The 16227-nt window shown below is 43.7% G+C and overlaps 1 protein-coding gene across 5 annotated transcripts; it reads right to left on the bottom strand.

The window, feature by feature from the left end:
- Positions 1–3465: 3465 nt before the first annotated feature.
- Positions 3466–15737, bottom strand: LOC123080151 (CHD3-type chromatin-remodeling factor PICKLE). 5 transcript variants are annotated; one of them, XM_044503041.1, is made up of 20 exons: positions 15721–15737; positions 15501–15620; positions 14606–14726; positions 10950–11026; positions 10819–10876; positions 10177–10250; positions 9795–10076; positions 9523–9587; positions 8779–9161; positions 8144–8268; positions 7823–8015; positions 7628–7716; positions 6871–7040; positions 6626–6780; positions 5588–5646; positions 5228–5323; positions 5015–5127; positions 4724–4844; positions 4610–4637; positions 3466–4536 (listed from the first exon to the last, which is right to left on the bottom strand). In XM_044503041.1, the coding sequence occupies exons 3-20, from the start codon at positions 14631–14633 to the stop codon at positions 3803–3805; spliced, it is 2850 nt and encodes a 949-aa protein (XP_044358976.1). In that variant the 5' UTR covers positions 14634–14726; positions 15501–15620; positions 15721–15737; the 3' UTR covers positions 3466–3802. The 5 variants fall into 5 exon arrangements, with proteins under 5 accessions (XP_044358976.1, XP_044358977.1, XP_044358979.1 ...); XM_044503042.1 differs by lacking the exon at positions 15721–15737 and having other exon boundaries at positions 14606–14721; positions 15501–15618; XM_044503044.1 differs by lacking the exons at positions 14606–14726; positions 15501–15620; positions 15721–15737 and adding exons at positions 10307–10370; positions 11550–12061.
- Positions 15738–16227: the final 490 nt, after the last annotated feature.

Here is a 16227-nt window from a genome sequence, read left to right as displayed (position 1 = left end):
CTGGATCCTCCTCGACCCCGTCACTCACTGACCAGGACATTATGAGGCTCAAGCGTCTCTTAGCTTCCTCAGGCTCTTTGTCGACCGGTTCCGCTGCTGCTGTGACTGCAGCCACTGCCCCCCCACCGCAGGCATCTACACAGTCAGGTACATCTTCGTGGGTTCTGGATTCTGGCGCCTCTTTTCATATGTCTTCTGATTCTTCTGTGCTGTCTTCTCTCCGACCTCTTGATTCGCCTGTTAATGTTCTTACCGCTGATGGCACACCTCTTCCTGTTGCTAGCCGTGGTCTTCTTTCCACTCCATCTTTTTCTGTTCCTAGTGTTTCACATGTTCCTCGCCTCACCATGAATCTTTTTTCCGCTGCCCAACTTACTTATTCTGGTTGTCGTGTCATTCTTGATACTGACTCTTGCTCCATTCAGGATCATCGCACCAAGGCTTTGATTGATGCTGCCCCCCGGCGCCGTGAGTCAGAGGGCCTTTGGGAGGTTGACTGGCTTTGTGTTCCTTCCGCTGCCACCACTTTAGCCAGCTCCCATGCTCTTGCTGCCTCTTCGTCTGCGTCCTTCCATCAGTGGCATCATCGCCTTGGTCACCTATGTGGCTCTCGCTTGTCTTCTTTAGTTCGTCAGGGCCTCTTAGGGTCTGTATCTGGAGATGTTTCTTTACCTTGTACTGGCTGCAGACTTGGCAAACAGACCCAGTTACCTTATTCTACCAGTGAGTCGGTATCTCAGCGTCCTTTTGACTTAGTTCATTCTGATGTATGGGGTCCTGCTCCCTTTGATTCGAAAGGTGGTTACCGCTACTTTATCTTGTTTATTGATGATTTCTCTCGCTACACTTGGCTCTACTTTATGAAATCTCGTAGCGAGGTTCTCTCTATATACAAACGTTTTGCTGCCATGGTTCACACCCGGTTTTCCACGCCCATTCGTACTTTTCGTGCTGACTCCGCTGGTGAGTTTATCTCCCAGCTGTTGCGTGGTTTTCTTGCAGAACAAGGTACTCTTGCCCAATTCTCATGTCCTGGTGCACATGCTCAGAATGGCGTTGCCGAACGTAAGCATCGTCATCTACTTGAGACGGCTCATGCTCTGATGATTGCCGCCTCTCTCCCACCCCATTTTTGGGCTGAGGCTGTTTCTGCATCCACCTATCTCATCAACATACAGCCATCGACTGCTCTGCAGGGTGGTATTCCTATGGAGTGTCTCACTGGTCGCTCTCCTGACTACTCAGCTCTTCGTATGTTTGGATGTGTGTGCTATGCCCTTCTTGCCCCGCGAGAACGCACCAAACTGACTGCTCAGTCGGTTGAGTGTGTTTTTCTTGGCTACAGCGATGAGCACAAGGGCTATCGCTGCTGGGATCCTGTTGGTCGTCGTTTGCGCATCTCGCGTGATGTGACCTTTGACGAGTCTCGCTCTTACTACCCACGTCCTTCTACCTCGAGCTTCTCTGTGGACGATCTTTCTTTTCTTCTTCTCCCTGATACACCCTGCTATGTGCCTCCTCATGTTTTTCCTCCTTCGCCTGCACCTCTTCTTCCTTCTCCTTCACCACCGACACCATCTTCCCCATCCTCCTCCTCCAACTCTCCACCATCATCTCCAGTCCGTCGTCCTCTCTCACCATTTCCTCTTCACTATACTCGTCGCCCTCGTTCTGAGGATGTTTCCCCTGATGCGCCTTCCACCTCTGGTGCACCTCCTTTCACGCCTCCCCCGGTTCATAACCTCCGTGCTCGGCCTCGCCCCCCGCCTGATCGCTACTCTCCTGATCGGTACGGTCTCTCTGTTATTGCTGAGCCCACTTCCTATCGGACTGCCATGACTCAGCCTGAATGGCAGCTTGCGATGGCCGAAGAGCTTGCTGCCCTTGAGCGCTCTGGCACATGGGATCTGGTTTCCCTCCCTTCCGGTGTCCGTCCCATCACCTGCAAGTGGGTCTATAAGGTTAAGACTCGCTCTGATGGTTCTCTTGAGCGCTACAAAGCGCGCCTTGTGGCCCGTGGTTTTCAGCAGGAGCAGGGACGCGATTATGATGAGACATTCGCTCCTGTGGCCCATATGACCACTGTTTGCACTCTTCTTGCTGTTGCTTCTGTTCGTCATTGGTCTATCTCTCAACTTGATGTTCAGAACACTTTTCTTAATGGCGAGTTGCGTGAGGAGGTTTACATGCAGCCACCACCGGGGTACTATGCTCCTGACGGTATGGTCTGTCGACTTCGCCGCTCCCTCTATGGTCTTAAACAGGCCCCTCGCGCCTAGTTTGAGCGCTTTGCCTTTGTGGTGACTGCCGCTGGTTTCTTGCCCAGTGATCATGATCCCGCGTTGTTTGTTCACACATCTCCTCGTGGTCGGACTCTTCTCCTTCTTTATGTTGATGACATGATCATCACTGGTGACGACTCTGACTACATTGCCTTTGTTAAGGCCCGCCTTCACGACCAGTTCCTCATGACTGATCTTGGTCCTCTTCGCTATTTTCTTGGGATTGAGATCTCCTCGACCTCTGATGGCTTCTACATCTCTCAATAGAAATATATTCAGGATCTTCTCGCTCGAGTTGCTCTCAGTGATGACCGCACCGTTGTGACTCCTATGGAGCTCAATGTTCAGCTTCGTGCATCTGATGGTGACCTCTTCCTAATCCCACTCGCTATCGTCACCTCGTTAGTAGCCTTGTCTATCTTGCTGTTATGCGTCCTGACATCTCCTATCATGTTCACATCCTGAGTCAGTTTGTTTCAGCCCCCACCTCTGTCCACTATAGTCACCTCCTCCGTGTTCTACGATATCTTCGTGGCACGATCTCTCAGCGCCTTTTCTTTCCCCGCTCCAGTTCTCTTGAGCTCCAGGCTTACTCTGATGCTACCTGGGCTAGTGATCCCTCTGATCGACGCTCGCTGTCTGCTTATTGTGTCTTTCTTCGTGGCTCTCTTATTGCTTGGAAGACAAAGATACAGACTGCAGTTTCTCGCTCGAGTACAGAGGCTGAGTTGCGAGCCATGGCTATGCTGACGGCTGAGGTGATCTGGTTACGGTGGTTACTTGAGGATTTTAGTGTGTCTGCTGCTACCTCGACTCCCTTACTGTCAGACAGTACTGGTGCTATCAATATTGCGCGTGACCCGGTGAAGCATGAGCTCACTAAGCACATCGGTGTGGATGCCCACTTCGTGCGTGCTGCTGTGCAGGATCAGACTCTCGCTCTTCACTATGTGCCCTCTGAGTTACAGTTGGCTGACTTCTTCACGAAGGCACAAACTCAGGCGCAGCATGCCTTTTTCCTCTCCAAACTCAGTGTTGTTGATCCACCATGAGTTTGAGGGGGGGTGTTAGATGTGTATAGTCTCTTTCTGGTTTATCCCCATTATATAAGGGGTTTCCTGCATTTTATCACACATGTATATGTATTGGCCTTTGGCCCTCAGTAAAGTTAGTTGCCCATTCCTAACAATCAGCAACCATAAATAAGGTAATAAAGGTGCCATCACTCGTCAGTTTTCACCATACATGGACAGATGCCCCAAAAGAAGTCGGCATGTAAATCAGCCACATAATTCTACTTAAGCAGTTATATAGATAATCCTATACAAAAGGGTCCCTTAAGGCCCTGGAATGGACGACTAGCCTGAGTTTCTGCATCAACTGTCAGGTGCTACAACAGACTTAACCTCTTCGGTTTCATCATCCTAGGAAGAGCGCTGCCGGAGTCTGACTCTGAGGAAGAGCTGCCGGACGCTTGAGGCTTCACGCCTGCTACAATAGGCTTAACCTCTTCCATTTCATCATCCGAGGAAGAGCTGCCGGACTCTGACTCTGAGGAAGTCAAAGGGGTTGCCAGGAATGGGAGCTACTTCTGGCTTCACAACGCTCACTGTTTCAGCTTTCATGTCTATTTCAGTTCTAGCTCGTGCTACTTCAGGAATTTCTTCATCTGTTTCATCATCAGAGGAAGAGCTACTGGACTCGGAGGAAGCCTCTGGAGCGTAGATGTCATCGCTGTCTTCATTGTCCGTCTCCTCGAAATACTTCACGACGTTCCTGTGCCTTCTCCCGCGGCCAAGATCCACCTTGGGAGTGGCAGGCTTGAATACTTTTAAATCCTCAACCTTGGGGGAGGGAGGTACTACGTCCTCGGCACCATGAGGAAAGCTCTCGATGCCACCGAGATAACCGTTGCCATCTTTAGTGCACATCTCATCACTAGAAGGGTCTAGCTTGAGGAGATTCTCAATGGCATCGTCATCATAATGGATTGATACAGCTTTAATCTCCTTTTTGTCCTGAATTATCTTGGCTCCATGTAGTAGAATGGACTTCAGCTCATCTGCACTTGGCGGCTTCTTGGAAGAGTTCATTAAAATATTTTCAATGGCCAGCTTCTGCTTAGACTTCTGCAATATCTTCGCTTCAACAGAACATTTTGTGATAAGCTGGTAAACAACCACCGGTCGGGTCTGGCCAATCCGGTGAGCCCTGGACTGTGCTTGCAAGTCCATAAATGGATTGAAGTCTGGATCTGAACACACAAAGGAAAAATAAGTGCCAAGAGGATTTAAGGCGAATGAAGCAGATAACTAAAAACCACTCACCATATATAATTACTCTATCAGCACCAGGCTGCCATAATAGTGAATAATGTTAGTCCAGTTGCACAAAGTGGAAGAAATAAAAACCGATGAGGCTGTGAGTATTAGAATTCATACCAGGTCAATACCTATACCACCAGCACGAGTTGACATCAAGAAAATAAATGTTCCACTTTCAGCGTTGTTGTATTCTTTTATGCTCTCCTGCCTCTCAAAGAGTGTTGTCTGTCCATCAATGCTGCACGCCAACACAGATATATTAAGTGAAAAGAAGAGAGAGAAAAAAATGTCAGCTATACTCTGAAACGACCGAAGAAATATTGAGCACCACTGTAGGATAGGATAAATGTAATCATATATCCATCAGAAGATTGAATGGCAAATGCAGGCCTGATTAATGAAACATACCGTGCATATGTGTATCCCAGGAAAGAAAGGAAGTCCTCGAGAATATCAAGCATCTTCTTCATCTGGGAGAAAATCAATACACGGTTCCCTCTCTCTTTCAATTTTGGGAGCAACTGCAGATTAAGAATTGACGATTATTACATCCAAGAACGAAACATATGGAACAAATAAGCGAGCAACACCTAGATAGGATGCAGTAGTAGGTCAAGGCACCTTCTGTAAGAGTTGAAGTTTCCCTGATGCAGAAACTAGTGATTGGAGAACATCTTCTCCTGCATGTTGTTTAACATCCAATCCTGTAAACAAATACTGGAGAAGGAGAAACAAATTAGCAGGATAAGCGAGACTTAAAGTTAAAATCTATTAGTTTGCAAGAAAACATACTACAGAATGCAGAATTCAAATGGATGACACACTGCACTAAATATGTTATATCGCCACCTCACACAAATCTTTGTCAAAATGTTCCTTATCATAAAATATCAAGACACATGGAATTCCACAAGTTTATGGCAAGAAAGATTCGAGGGAAGTAGATGTAGCCTTCAACAACTAAATGGATGCAAAATCTACCGGATGATTGCAGCATTTTCGCAGTTCCATTAGTACGTTGTTCAGAGAACGCTTCGTACCTGAAAAGGTGCACACAAGATCTGTCAGCCCCAATGTAAATATTACTTGGCTAGCACAAGTACATAAGCCCAATTATAAGAACATTCTGTGAAGTTAGATAACTTGGTTCCCACCACTGAGAGATTCTCCATGAGAAAATGATAATACGGGTAATACTTCAAGGCAAGCAAGTTCCACAAGTCAAAAATGCTGTCGGTGAGCTTCCAAGATTTTGGTGGGATGCAAGGTTTTTGAGTCGCGACTTGGCGAGTCGCCGTGAGCCCTGCGGCTCAGCGTATAGTCGCGAGTCGCCCTGATTTTTGGAAAACGACTTGGCGATTAGTCGGCGACTATACAGAGACTAATCAGCGACTCAAAAACCATGGTGGGATGACCCCGCTTTTCTAGTAGTGTTGCAGTTAAGTGACTGGTGGTAAAAGCACGTACCACTAGAAGGCCATGCTAAATTGAAGGCCTAAAGAAGTTGCATTGGACAGATATCACTCGCTTTGCAAAAAATGCTCTCCTGTATTTAAACTTCACACGCATAATGCCATAATGTTAGCACAAACCAGCCACCTGGAGGCATTGCAACACCTGCATATTTTATGGGTGGAGGCTGGACTACAAGTCGTCGACAGAGACAAACTTATGGCGGCTTCACTAGCGCTAGGGATCACAGGAAGTGACTGTTGCATGCTAGACATCCAGAACTTACTAGCCAGGTTTTGCTGTTCTGTAGCCTAGTTTTTGCTTTCTTGTAGCCCTGTTTTTGTTGCTATAAGTTCCCTTTTGGTTGTTTGTCGCTGACACTAGTGGCATTGTACTAAACAACTTCTCCGAGTGTTCTCTAATACAAAGTGGCACACGTTTATATGCATGGTCAAGAATAACATTAGCAGAAACCAGCTTTATCAAGAGAATTTGATGCAGATTAAGACAAACTGGAAAAGTATATATAAACTAACGATAAATGCAAGTGAAAACTCTTCAACTGACCATCCTGAATAGCACTGTTCAACTCTGAGTAGTTCTTCTCTAGAATATTAATGTAAAGATCTCTCTGAGAATCTGTGAGCGCACACGGAACTTCTACCCACTTTTTTGTTGGCATAGAATCTTTTAGCACATTAGCTTTCAATCTCCTCAACATCCTAGCAAATCAAACATGAAAGAACTAAGAGCCACATCCAAGCTATCAAATAAACAAAGTAAATAACTTCATCGTTAGACAGAAAAATCACCTAGGCTTTAAAATCTCAGGAATGCGGGCAATTTTTTCATCTATTGTCAGACCCCGCTCAGATTCAATTGGTGAGAACAATGGATCATCCTTTGGGTCAGAGAACTCATTTGGATCAATATAATGAAGCAATGAAAACAACTCCAGGACGTTATTTTGGAATGGTGTTCCCTGTACGGCGAAGAAAAAGAGGAACAAGGTCCAACCACATGATCAGATCATTCCAGAAAAGGGCAATTAAAATGCATTTCGATGAGAAGTACTATATGCTATATATGCCTCAAATAACATTTTATTTGGTCTGTGGAATCATAGGACTGGGGAATAACTTTATAAAGCTTACTATTTAAGATAACTATTCCAAAATGCGTACGGGCAGTGTGGAGTTGAAATATTTGCTCCTAAACAACTACAGTAGGCAAATGATTCATTCCCCCAAAAGTCTATAGACCTCTTTCTGATGAATTTTTTTGACAGTGCTCTTTCTAAAAACAAGGAAATCAATGATACCAAGCTGGTATGGACACATCCAAATCGATGATATCACAAAATAAGAGTGAGCCCTTATGGTACACAATATATATCACAGCTAAAGTACAAACTTCCAAGGATCTGAGGTAAACAGGGTTTTCAGTAGTATACTCTGTAATAGTTTGCATTACACGGATGGAATTCCCAGAATTAGACCAGATGGGACAAATCATTAACTTCTCAAATTAGGCAAAAGTACACCTAGGGCTAGGGTATGGAAGACTTACTGTAAGTAGCAACCAGAAATCTGAGCTAAATTTCTTTAGGCAGGATGCAAGATTACAATCAAGCGTCTTCAATCTGTGAGCCTCATCAACTGAAACGAAAGGGAGGTGATGTACGACAGCAGAAATGTTAACTTTCAGGCTAATAACAGAGACAAATTAAGACTAGATAACCTTGATGCAGCTAAAAAAACTTACTGACAATCGTTGACCACTTAATCTTTTTTAGAACTGCTTTATCAATTTGGACAATCTCATAACTTGTCACTAGAGCATCAAACAGAGTCTTCCCTTTGGAAGAGTACAGTTCATGAGCTTGAATACACTTTCTGGAGTCCTTATCTCCTTGGTAAACAACAATACTAAGATCATGTGCCCAGCGATCAAATTCCTAATACAGAGAACATGCATCCAGAAATTACATTTGATACAGTATGAAGAGTTAAGGACAATGTTTTGAGCTCCTTCACTACAAACGTTCAGGATACTATGGCAGAAGATCATGAATGTTATACAAACCTTTTCCCATTGCAGTAGGATGCTCTTGGGAACAATGACCAATGCAGGAGATGTGGTCAGACTTCCCTTGATTATGCGGTTGAGAAAGCAAACAACTTGGACAGTTTTGCCAAGACCCATTTCATCTAAAAATAGAAAAAGAAAAGGAAAAATTTCCATTATTGTCTTTACAATATAAATGAGAAAAGAACAATCAAGAATTACGCCAAGAAACTTCTTCCAAGACATATGCATGCAGTAATTCACAAGTAACACCCTACATCAATGTCTTTGGTAAGAAAAGTAAAAGTATCTCTTCAGACCGGGTTATTTCAGAAGGAACCAAAGTTAATACTTCCTCCGTCCGGAATTAGTTGATGCTTAAACTGATGAATCGGATACATCTGTTTGAGTGTCAACTAATTCCGGATGGAGAGAGTGCCAGATTGCATCGCGATAAATTTGTACATAATAATCATTGTACATAAAAACTCCCTATGTATTAAAATGCATTAAGATGCAAAACTTTTGTTATCTCAAAAAAATATGTAAGAAGCCCTTGCAACAATATTTGAATAATACTTGGGTCATATATACTGAAATAATAGTATAACATACAAGTGCGTCGATTTTGACTTTACAGTTCATGAACATACCAGCAAGAATAACGCTCCTCCTAGATTTGAAATTGTCAAGAATCCATTGTAACCCTTGAACCTGGTAATTGTATAGTGCATTTTCTGGGACCATCACATCAATGTTCATCGGGCTTCGTACAGTATTTTTATGCCTTTGGACAAGCATAGAAACAGCTGATGGCACGCCTTCCGTGAAATACGGCTCCCATGTAGCATCACAATAGTCAAGTCCTTTCCATTTCACGAGGAACTCGTATCCCTCAAAATCTGCATTATTATCAAAACTAGCCAGGACGTCACATAAACCATCATAACCAAACTTCCGGCGGCATGCAATGGCACGATCTACTTCAAACCATTCAGGTTTCCTTTGATCCTCCAAGTATGCCTCTTTAGGTAAGCTGTTGCAATAAGTTTGTATATCCATAAGAAAGAATATAAGAGAGTATTCAAAAGAAGTGGTACCAACACAGGGCAATTTTTTTTTAAAATGGCAAGTGTGAGTTCATTACAGTTCATTATTCATTCAGGTCTTATAGAGTAACCAGAAGGAGAAAACAAATCAGTAGATAGCAGACTTAAACTGCATGTAAAAGGAATACTTGTTTGACTGTTCAAAGATTACATAGATACATAGTTCATAACACACATCAATGAAGAAAACTTTGCCTACATGGACCAACTAGATAATTGGCATCAAAAGGACAGCTTCAGATCTGACGAAAGAATAATAGCAGCAATTATAGAAGGCAAGGGGCTTACGTATTCTTGCTTATGTAGGCTCGTGCTCGTTGAGGCTCAAAAACACGAAGCCAATCAAGTGGAACCTAGAGCATGTAAAATCCAAATGTTCAGTAAAATAATTACAAATTTCACATTGATTGTACTGACATCACATAGACGAAAACCATTCTAACAAAGGAAATATATGTAGCTAACGAGACATGGCGATACATGAGTATGTGGCAATAGGGGCCGACAGCAATGCCAAGGCAGCTACAATAAACAAGAATGTGGCAAGGAGAAAAACAAACCCAGCAGTCGTGATGATGAGAAAGTGAATGCCATTTCACGAGCATTTGATACTGGAAATCTGACTCCTGAAGAATTACCCGTCTGCAACCAACAAGTGTTTGGACCTTTTTTAAGGCATATACTTCCGTCCCCTTAGCCAAGGATGCTTGGTCGATTTTGCAGAGAGGACATTCCAAAGTGCCTCTACTATCTTGCATCAGAGGACTAAGACAGAAGGTGTGGAAGCTACGAGAACAGCTTGTGTTCTGGCACTGGATCAGAAGACAGCTGCCGGCTCCACTCTGTGCACAAAAAAATCACATAAGATTGACGGATACAAGGCGATGAAAAAAACCCAGCTCGAGCAAACCTTACAAAATTCCTCACAGAAATAACATATACCTTACATATTGAGCAAGTAGGTCCACTAGAAGCGCTTTTGCAAAGTTTTACAGTGCTGCGCAATAGCTCATCATCTGGTAGAAAACAGAAAGTTCATGTTATATTATCCTCACAACAAGAACACAGGTACCCGACAGGTCATTAAAAGGCAGAAAAAATGCATGAACGTGAGTCTGCACTGTCACAGCAGCAAGCTACAGCAAGCATAATTAAGTTGGTATAGCTGCAACATCCACTGTTTATTTGTCACTTGAGAACATTAATTCATGAATGGTACATGCATATACAGACACATATAGTAATAGTTATACAAGAGTTTTAGAAATTTCTGTGATGAGTTGGCTGTCAAGTACCAACTGTGCATCTACTGGTGGCATAGTGTAGGTCCTATATGACTCTACTGTTGTCAATATGTCGGATTTTTTATCTTCTGTCAGTTTGTAAGTGTTTGGCTTTGTGCATCTTAGTTATGCAGAGGCTGGGTGTTGCTCATCATGCTTTGTATCCGCTTGATACTACATTTTGAGTTAATAAAAATGCCCTTTATCAAAAAAATACTAATTGTGCATAATATTGGCACCGTAAACCCACCACAAGGGCGATAAACTGACGGTTTTCAACAAATCGATAACTTATTTATACCTGATCCTGAAGATTTAGACGTTGACAAGATGCACAGAGAAGCTTCAGTGCAATTCTCCTAAAAATGAACAGGAAAGATTTATTACTTCATGAAGAGCAGGAGTTAACGGACTATTTTTTTGTGAATTTACATCTGAAACATGATCAGCCTTCTGTTTCTCCTGTAGGCGCTTTGACATTCTTCTGCATGGAATTGCCTTCCTATGATCTGTGGTGATTTCAAAAGTAAAATTTAATGTTGGAGAAAATTTTGTATGGCACATGATCATCTAATTGGCACAGAATAAATACAAATTACTGAATCTTAAAAGATGTGGTAGTGCTTAATCCACTATATGGGTGTGTTCATAAGAACTTAAGTCTAATCAAGAGGGGGCATCTGATCAAATGGTATGGGAAGCTTAAGTGAAGGTTACAAGTTTGAGCGAATTCAAAACCAAATCATGAAATTTATTGTGCAATGAAACAAAGACAATAAGCAAGCATGGTCCTCCATCGTATCATCTTATAAGGATCCTTGGTTATCCGACTTAGTCTTTTCAAAAGAAGAGAAATGCTTCCAAAAGGCTGCTCAATTTACTCCAGAAAAATGCATATGGAGAGTCTATGAAGCAAAACACACAGAAAAGGGAGAATCATGGTAACAAAATGTAAACAAAAATATTGATCACTGTTGTTAGGCCTTTGATGAAGGGTGTAGTTTAGATATTGGAGTGACAAGAGGGTGTTACTTGTAAGAGTGTGCTGCTGTAAAATATCTGTACAGAGAGAGGAAAGAAGGAACTTCCAGAGAAATCTTCAGTCCATGCTTCTTGCGAGTTACTGTAGCTAGGGCGATTGTCCAGCGATTCCAACATGGCATCAGAGCAGGTTGGCTTCCGGGCCTAATTAGCGGCGGTGGAGAGCTGAATCGGGGCGGCGGAGTCTCTTTCCTCTTTCTCCTGGGCGGCGTCTAGCGGGGAGCTGCGTGGGCGGCTGCGCACGAGCTGTGCGTGCGCGCCTGACGCAGGCGTGTGACGCGCGGGAGGAGCAAGCGCGGGGGTCTCGTGGCTGGTGGCGGCGGCCGGCGACGTCGGGGCTTGGCGGTGCAAATAGGCGCTGCTGAGGAGGTGCTGCGGGAGCAGCTGGGCGCGGCTGCGCAGAGGTGCAGTGAGGAGTGTGCGTGTGGAACTGCTGCTGGTGGTGGTGGTGTGCATTGCTAATGCTGGGTTGCTGCTGGCTGCTGCTACTACTGGGGGCTGTGTTGGCTGCTGCTAGTGCTTGCACTTGAGTGCTGCTGCTGCTGCTGGTTGAGGGAGAGAGAAGGACTGCTACTGCTGCTGTTGTTTGCAAGCTGCTGGGGCTCTGTGGTGCTGTGGCAGAGGAGAAGGGGAGAAGAGAAGACTGTAGCTGCCTGAAGCTGAGTTTGCTATTGCGGTTCAGGGCTGCTGCTGCTCTGCTGATTGGAGAGAAGGAAGTGGAAGAAGAGGCTGTGCTGAGGCAAGAGAACAAAGTGCTGTAGAAGAGGTACTTGGTGAGGCAGTTGGGCAGTGAGTCGAAGCTGCTGTGGAGACCTAAAGTGAAGAGGAACAATATGTTGTTTGGTGCAAATTGCAAACAGGGGGAGAATCCGAGGTTTGGAATGAACTTAAGAAATAAGAGTTGCTTTGGATACAATCAACCTGGGCAATGGCCGAATTGGTATAGCAGAAGACGTGTTGTTGGTACTAAGAAGTCTTGGCGACGAGATGGGGATTGGCTTTGTCCAAATGCAAACTGTAGAAATGTAAATTTTGCTTTTCGCAGAATCTGCAATCTTTGTGGAGTTACACGACTAGCTGGTGATAGTGGAACCACACAGCTTGTGAGTGTGAGGATGACTGCAGAAGATATGGTGAAGTGGCAGTGGTTTAAGAAGATGAGTTCGAGTGAAAACTCTTCAAAGGATGTTAGCTATGAATGTTCCTAAATATTTGTGGGCTGAAGCTGTGATGACAGCGGCTTATTTGATGAATAGAATGCCATCCCGGGTGCTCAATAACAAGACACCGATGAGTGTCTCACTGGTGAAACTACATATGTTGTGCCACCAAAGGTATTTGGATGTGTATGTTTTGTGAGGGATCATAGACCATCGGTTGGGAAGCTAGATCCTAGAGCAGTGAAATGTATATTCGTGGGATACTCTGGAAAACAGAAAGGTTATAAATCTTGGTGTCCGTCGGAAAAACGAATGTTTGTAAGCATGGATGTAGTGTTCAGGGAACATGACTCATTCTATGGAGAACCTGTATATTTGACTGATGTTTTCCCAGATTTATATATTAATGATGTTCCAAATGTGGACAGCAAGACAGGGGGAGAGGAAGGAATGGAAAGTTATCCTACTACATCGAATGAAATGGTGGTTGGAGTAATACCACATGAAGAAAGTCATGAAGATAGGGATGTGGGTTCTATAGAAGCAGAACAAGATACATTAGATGAAGCAACACGGTGGCCAAAGCCAAATGAAGAACAAGAAGTTCGGGTGTATAGAAGAAGACACCAAACCGAGAGGGATCGGTGGCCAAAGCCAAATGAAGAACAAGAAGTTCGGGTGTATAGAAGAAGACACCAAACCGAGAGGGATCAAGTGCAGGGGGAGGAGAACAATCCATTGGGACAGAATCTTGAAGTTCAAGGTCAGTCAGACGCACATGATTTAAATTCAAGACCTTCTGAAAGTGATGGTACACTCTCCTCTCCACACGATGACTTAGGTATTCCTATAGCATTCAGAAAGCAGCCTCGCACTACTGCCAGAATGTTGCCTTCGAAATTATCCTCCTATGATATCTCTAATTATGTGTCATATATATCTGTTGGCCCCCAGTACAAGTCTTTTTTAGTATCCTTGGAATCTGCTGCACGTATACCATGTAATTGGCAGGAAGCTAAACGAGATCCAAGGTGGAGACAAGCAATGCTTGAGGAAATGGCTGCCCTTGATAAAAACAATACTTGGATACTTACAACTCTTCCTGCAAATAAGAGAGCTGTTGGCTGTAGATGGGTGTTCACTGTTAAGCAGAATTCAGAAGGTAAAGTAGAGAGATATAAAGCCAGATTAGTGGCGAAAGGTTACAGTCAAACCTATGAGATAGATTATGATGAAACTTTCGCACCGGTGGCAAAAATGAATACTGTTAGAACTCTTATTTCCATTGCAGCCAATCATAAGTGGAAACTGTTTCAAATGGACGTTAAGAATGCATTTCTCCATGGGCACTTGCTTGAAGAAGTCTATATGGAGATTCCTCCAGGTTTTAGTAGTCAGGAAACTGAAGGAAAAGTTTGTAGGCTAAAGAAATCCATTTATGGACTTAAGCAATCACCAAGGGCATGGTTTGGGAGATTTAGAAAGGAATTGTGTTTACTGGGGTACCAACAAAGTAATGCTGATCATACACTCTTTTTTAGGTGTTACAATGGCAAGATTGTTATCCTTATTGTCTACGTTGATGACATCGTAATAACAGGTAATGATGATGAAGGAATATCTAAATTGAAGAAAATGTTATCTAGATCATTTGAAGTGAAAGATCTGGGGTTTCTCCACTACTTCCTGGGAATCGAGGTTGTCTACGGTGCTCAAGGTATTTATCTCTCACAGAGGAAATATGTTCTTGATTTGCTTGCTGAAACCGGGATGCTTGACTGTAGACCAGCTAGTACACCAATTGAACCAAATCATCATATTAAAGCTGACTCTGGGGATCCCATAGATAAAGGCCAATATCAGAGATTAGTAGGGCGATTAATTTACCTTTCTCATACAAGGCCAGACATTGCATATGCAGTGAGCATTGTGAGTAGATATATGCATGATCCCCGGTCCCATCACTTGAATGCTGTACACAGAATTCTGCGGTACCTTAAAAGCTGTCCTGGGAAAGGAATTCTATTCTCAAATCATGGACATCTCGAACAAACATACATGACAACTTCACTCTAATCATACATCTTCAACATACATGATATCGAATGTCACTTGCAACAGAAATGCAAACATATGAAAAAGATTCAGCCTGTATTTGGGCATGTACAGGTGCAGCTGGTGCACAGGGGCCTGAAAATCTCGGAGCCCCCATTTTTTTCTTGACTAGTGGAAATACTACTTACTATTTTTAACTGGACAATTAATGAGCTATAAAAATACAAACTAATGAAGCTTCGATATTAAAAGATAAAATAATTTGATGAGAAATATCTCATGTTAGATACAGTATCTCCACCTCACGTGTCTCTTTTACCCTACTTAAAACTCCCATATCCAGCGCATCAAGGAATAAATTAATCGCATAAACCTAACTCTTGGTGTTCTCTCTGCCATGGATAGTGTAAAGAAGCCATATTGCTCTAATCTTAGAACCATGATGCTGGAAGGATGGGACATTGCATCCTCATGTGCCACTGCCTCGTGCTAAAAGGACGGCACATTTCAGTTAATAGTTTCAAGATTAACCTTTTGGCAGGTTATAATTTGGTGACAGAAAATGTGCTGTGGTAATAAGTAAAACCAATGTTTTTATTATTTCTACATTCATGGTCTAATTTTTAGCCTCGCACTGCGTCCCCATTAATTTCTCACACACTAAGGACATTTAACAAAATAACTCAAAAGAGATATCAGTGTTCCTCCCAAGTCCCAACACACATACCTTCACCATTGCTTGGCATGACATCAGCAGCCTGCACCTCGTCCTCGTGCAACTCAGAAGTTGCGGCACCACCGGCGGCCGCTGTTCGCTTCCTAAGACGCCCGAGGTTCTTTGCGGAAACTATCATGCAGTCATCAGTTGTAAACACAAATAAGGAGTTAGTTAATGTATAGAACGTGAATGGAGCTTCGCGCCTCAAGCGACGAACTTCTAACCACACCTTCCTTCGGGGATTGGCATGGGGGCGCCTCGGAAACATCTGCCGCGCATCCCTCTGCCTGCGTTGCTGACTTCGGCTCATCTGTAAAACCAAATCGCAAGGTTACAGTACCCTTTGGACCCATCGAAAAAAAGTGTTAATCCGAACGAAATTTCGCATCTGACACGGTGATCGACACAGCAGCTGACCGAAGAAAAAAGAACATCTGCCCCCACAAAAATAAAGCAAAGACAAATCGAACTCGCCAAAATGGGGGGTGATTCGTTTCGGATCGGGGAAGCATCGATCGACGCGCCCTGGAAAAATCGATCTGTGCGCGGATACTGCAAATGCCGGTCGTCTCCAATTCCAACCAAAAGAGTAGCTCGAAACTCGCTTCAACTTCCGAGCTAGGACCTACCACCACGTGAATCCGGCTAAACGCGAAGCGAAAATCGCCTAAACGCTCGATTGAAACCAAAATGCAAAGGAAGAACAAGAAAAAAAGAGGAAGAGATCGCGCACACG

The sequence above is a fragment of the Triticum aestivum genome, chromosome 3D (assembly GCF_018294505.1).
Source record: "Triticum aestivum cultivar Chinese Spring chromosome 3D, IWGSC CS RefSeq v2.1, whole genome shotgun sequence".
In the NCBI taxonomy this organism is placed as follows: domain Eukaryota; kingdom Viridiplantae; phylum Streptophyta; class Magnoliopsida; order Poales; family Poaceae; genus Triticum; species Triticum aestivum.
Note: the sequence above shows the minus strand (reverse complement) of the source record. Positions and strands in the feature narration are given on the sequence as shown.

Coding starts and splice junctions, on each gene's coding strand:
- LOC123080151 (XM_044503044.1), bottom strand. CDS start 11,675: ATGTTGGAATCGCTGGACAATCGCCCTAGCTACAGTAACTCGCAAGAA. Junction 8,016..8,143: donor TCCTACTGCAATGGGAAAAG/GTTTGTATAACA, acceptor TCTCTGTATTAG/GAATTTGATCGCTGGGCACA. Junction 6,781..6,870: donor CCTGAGATTTTAAAGCCTAG/GTGATTTTTCTG, acceptor TTGATTTGCTAG/GATGTTGAGGAGATTGAAAG.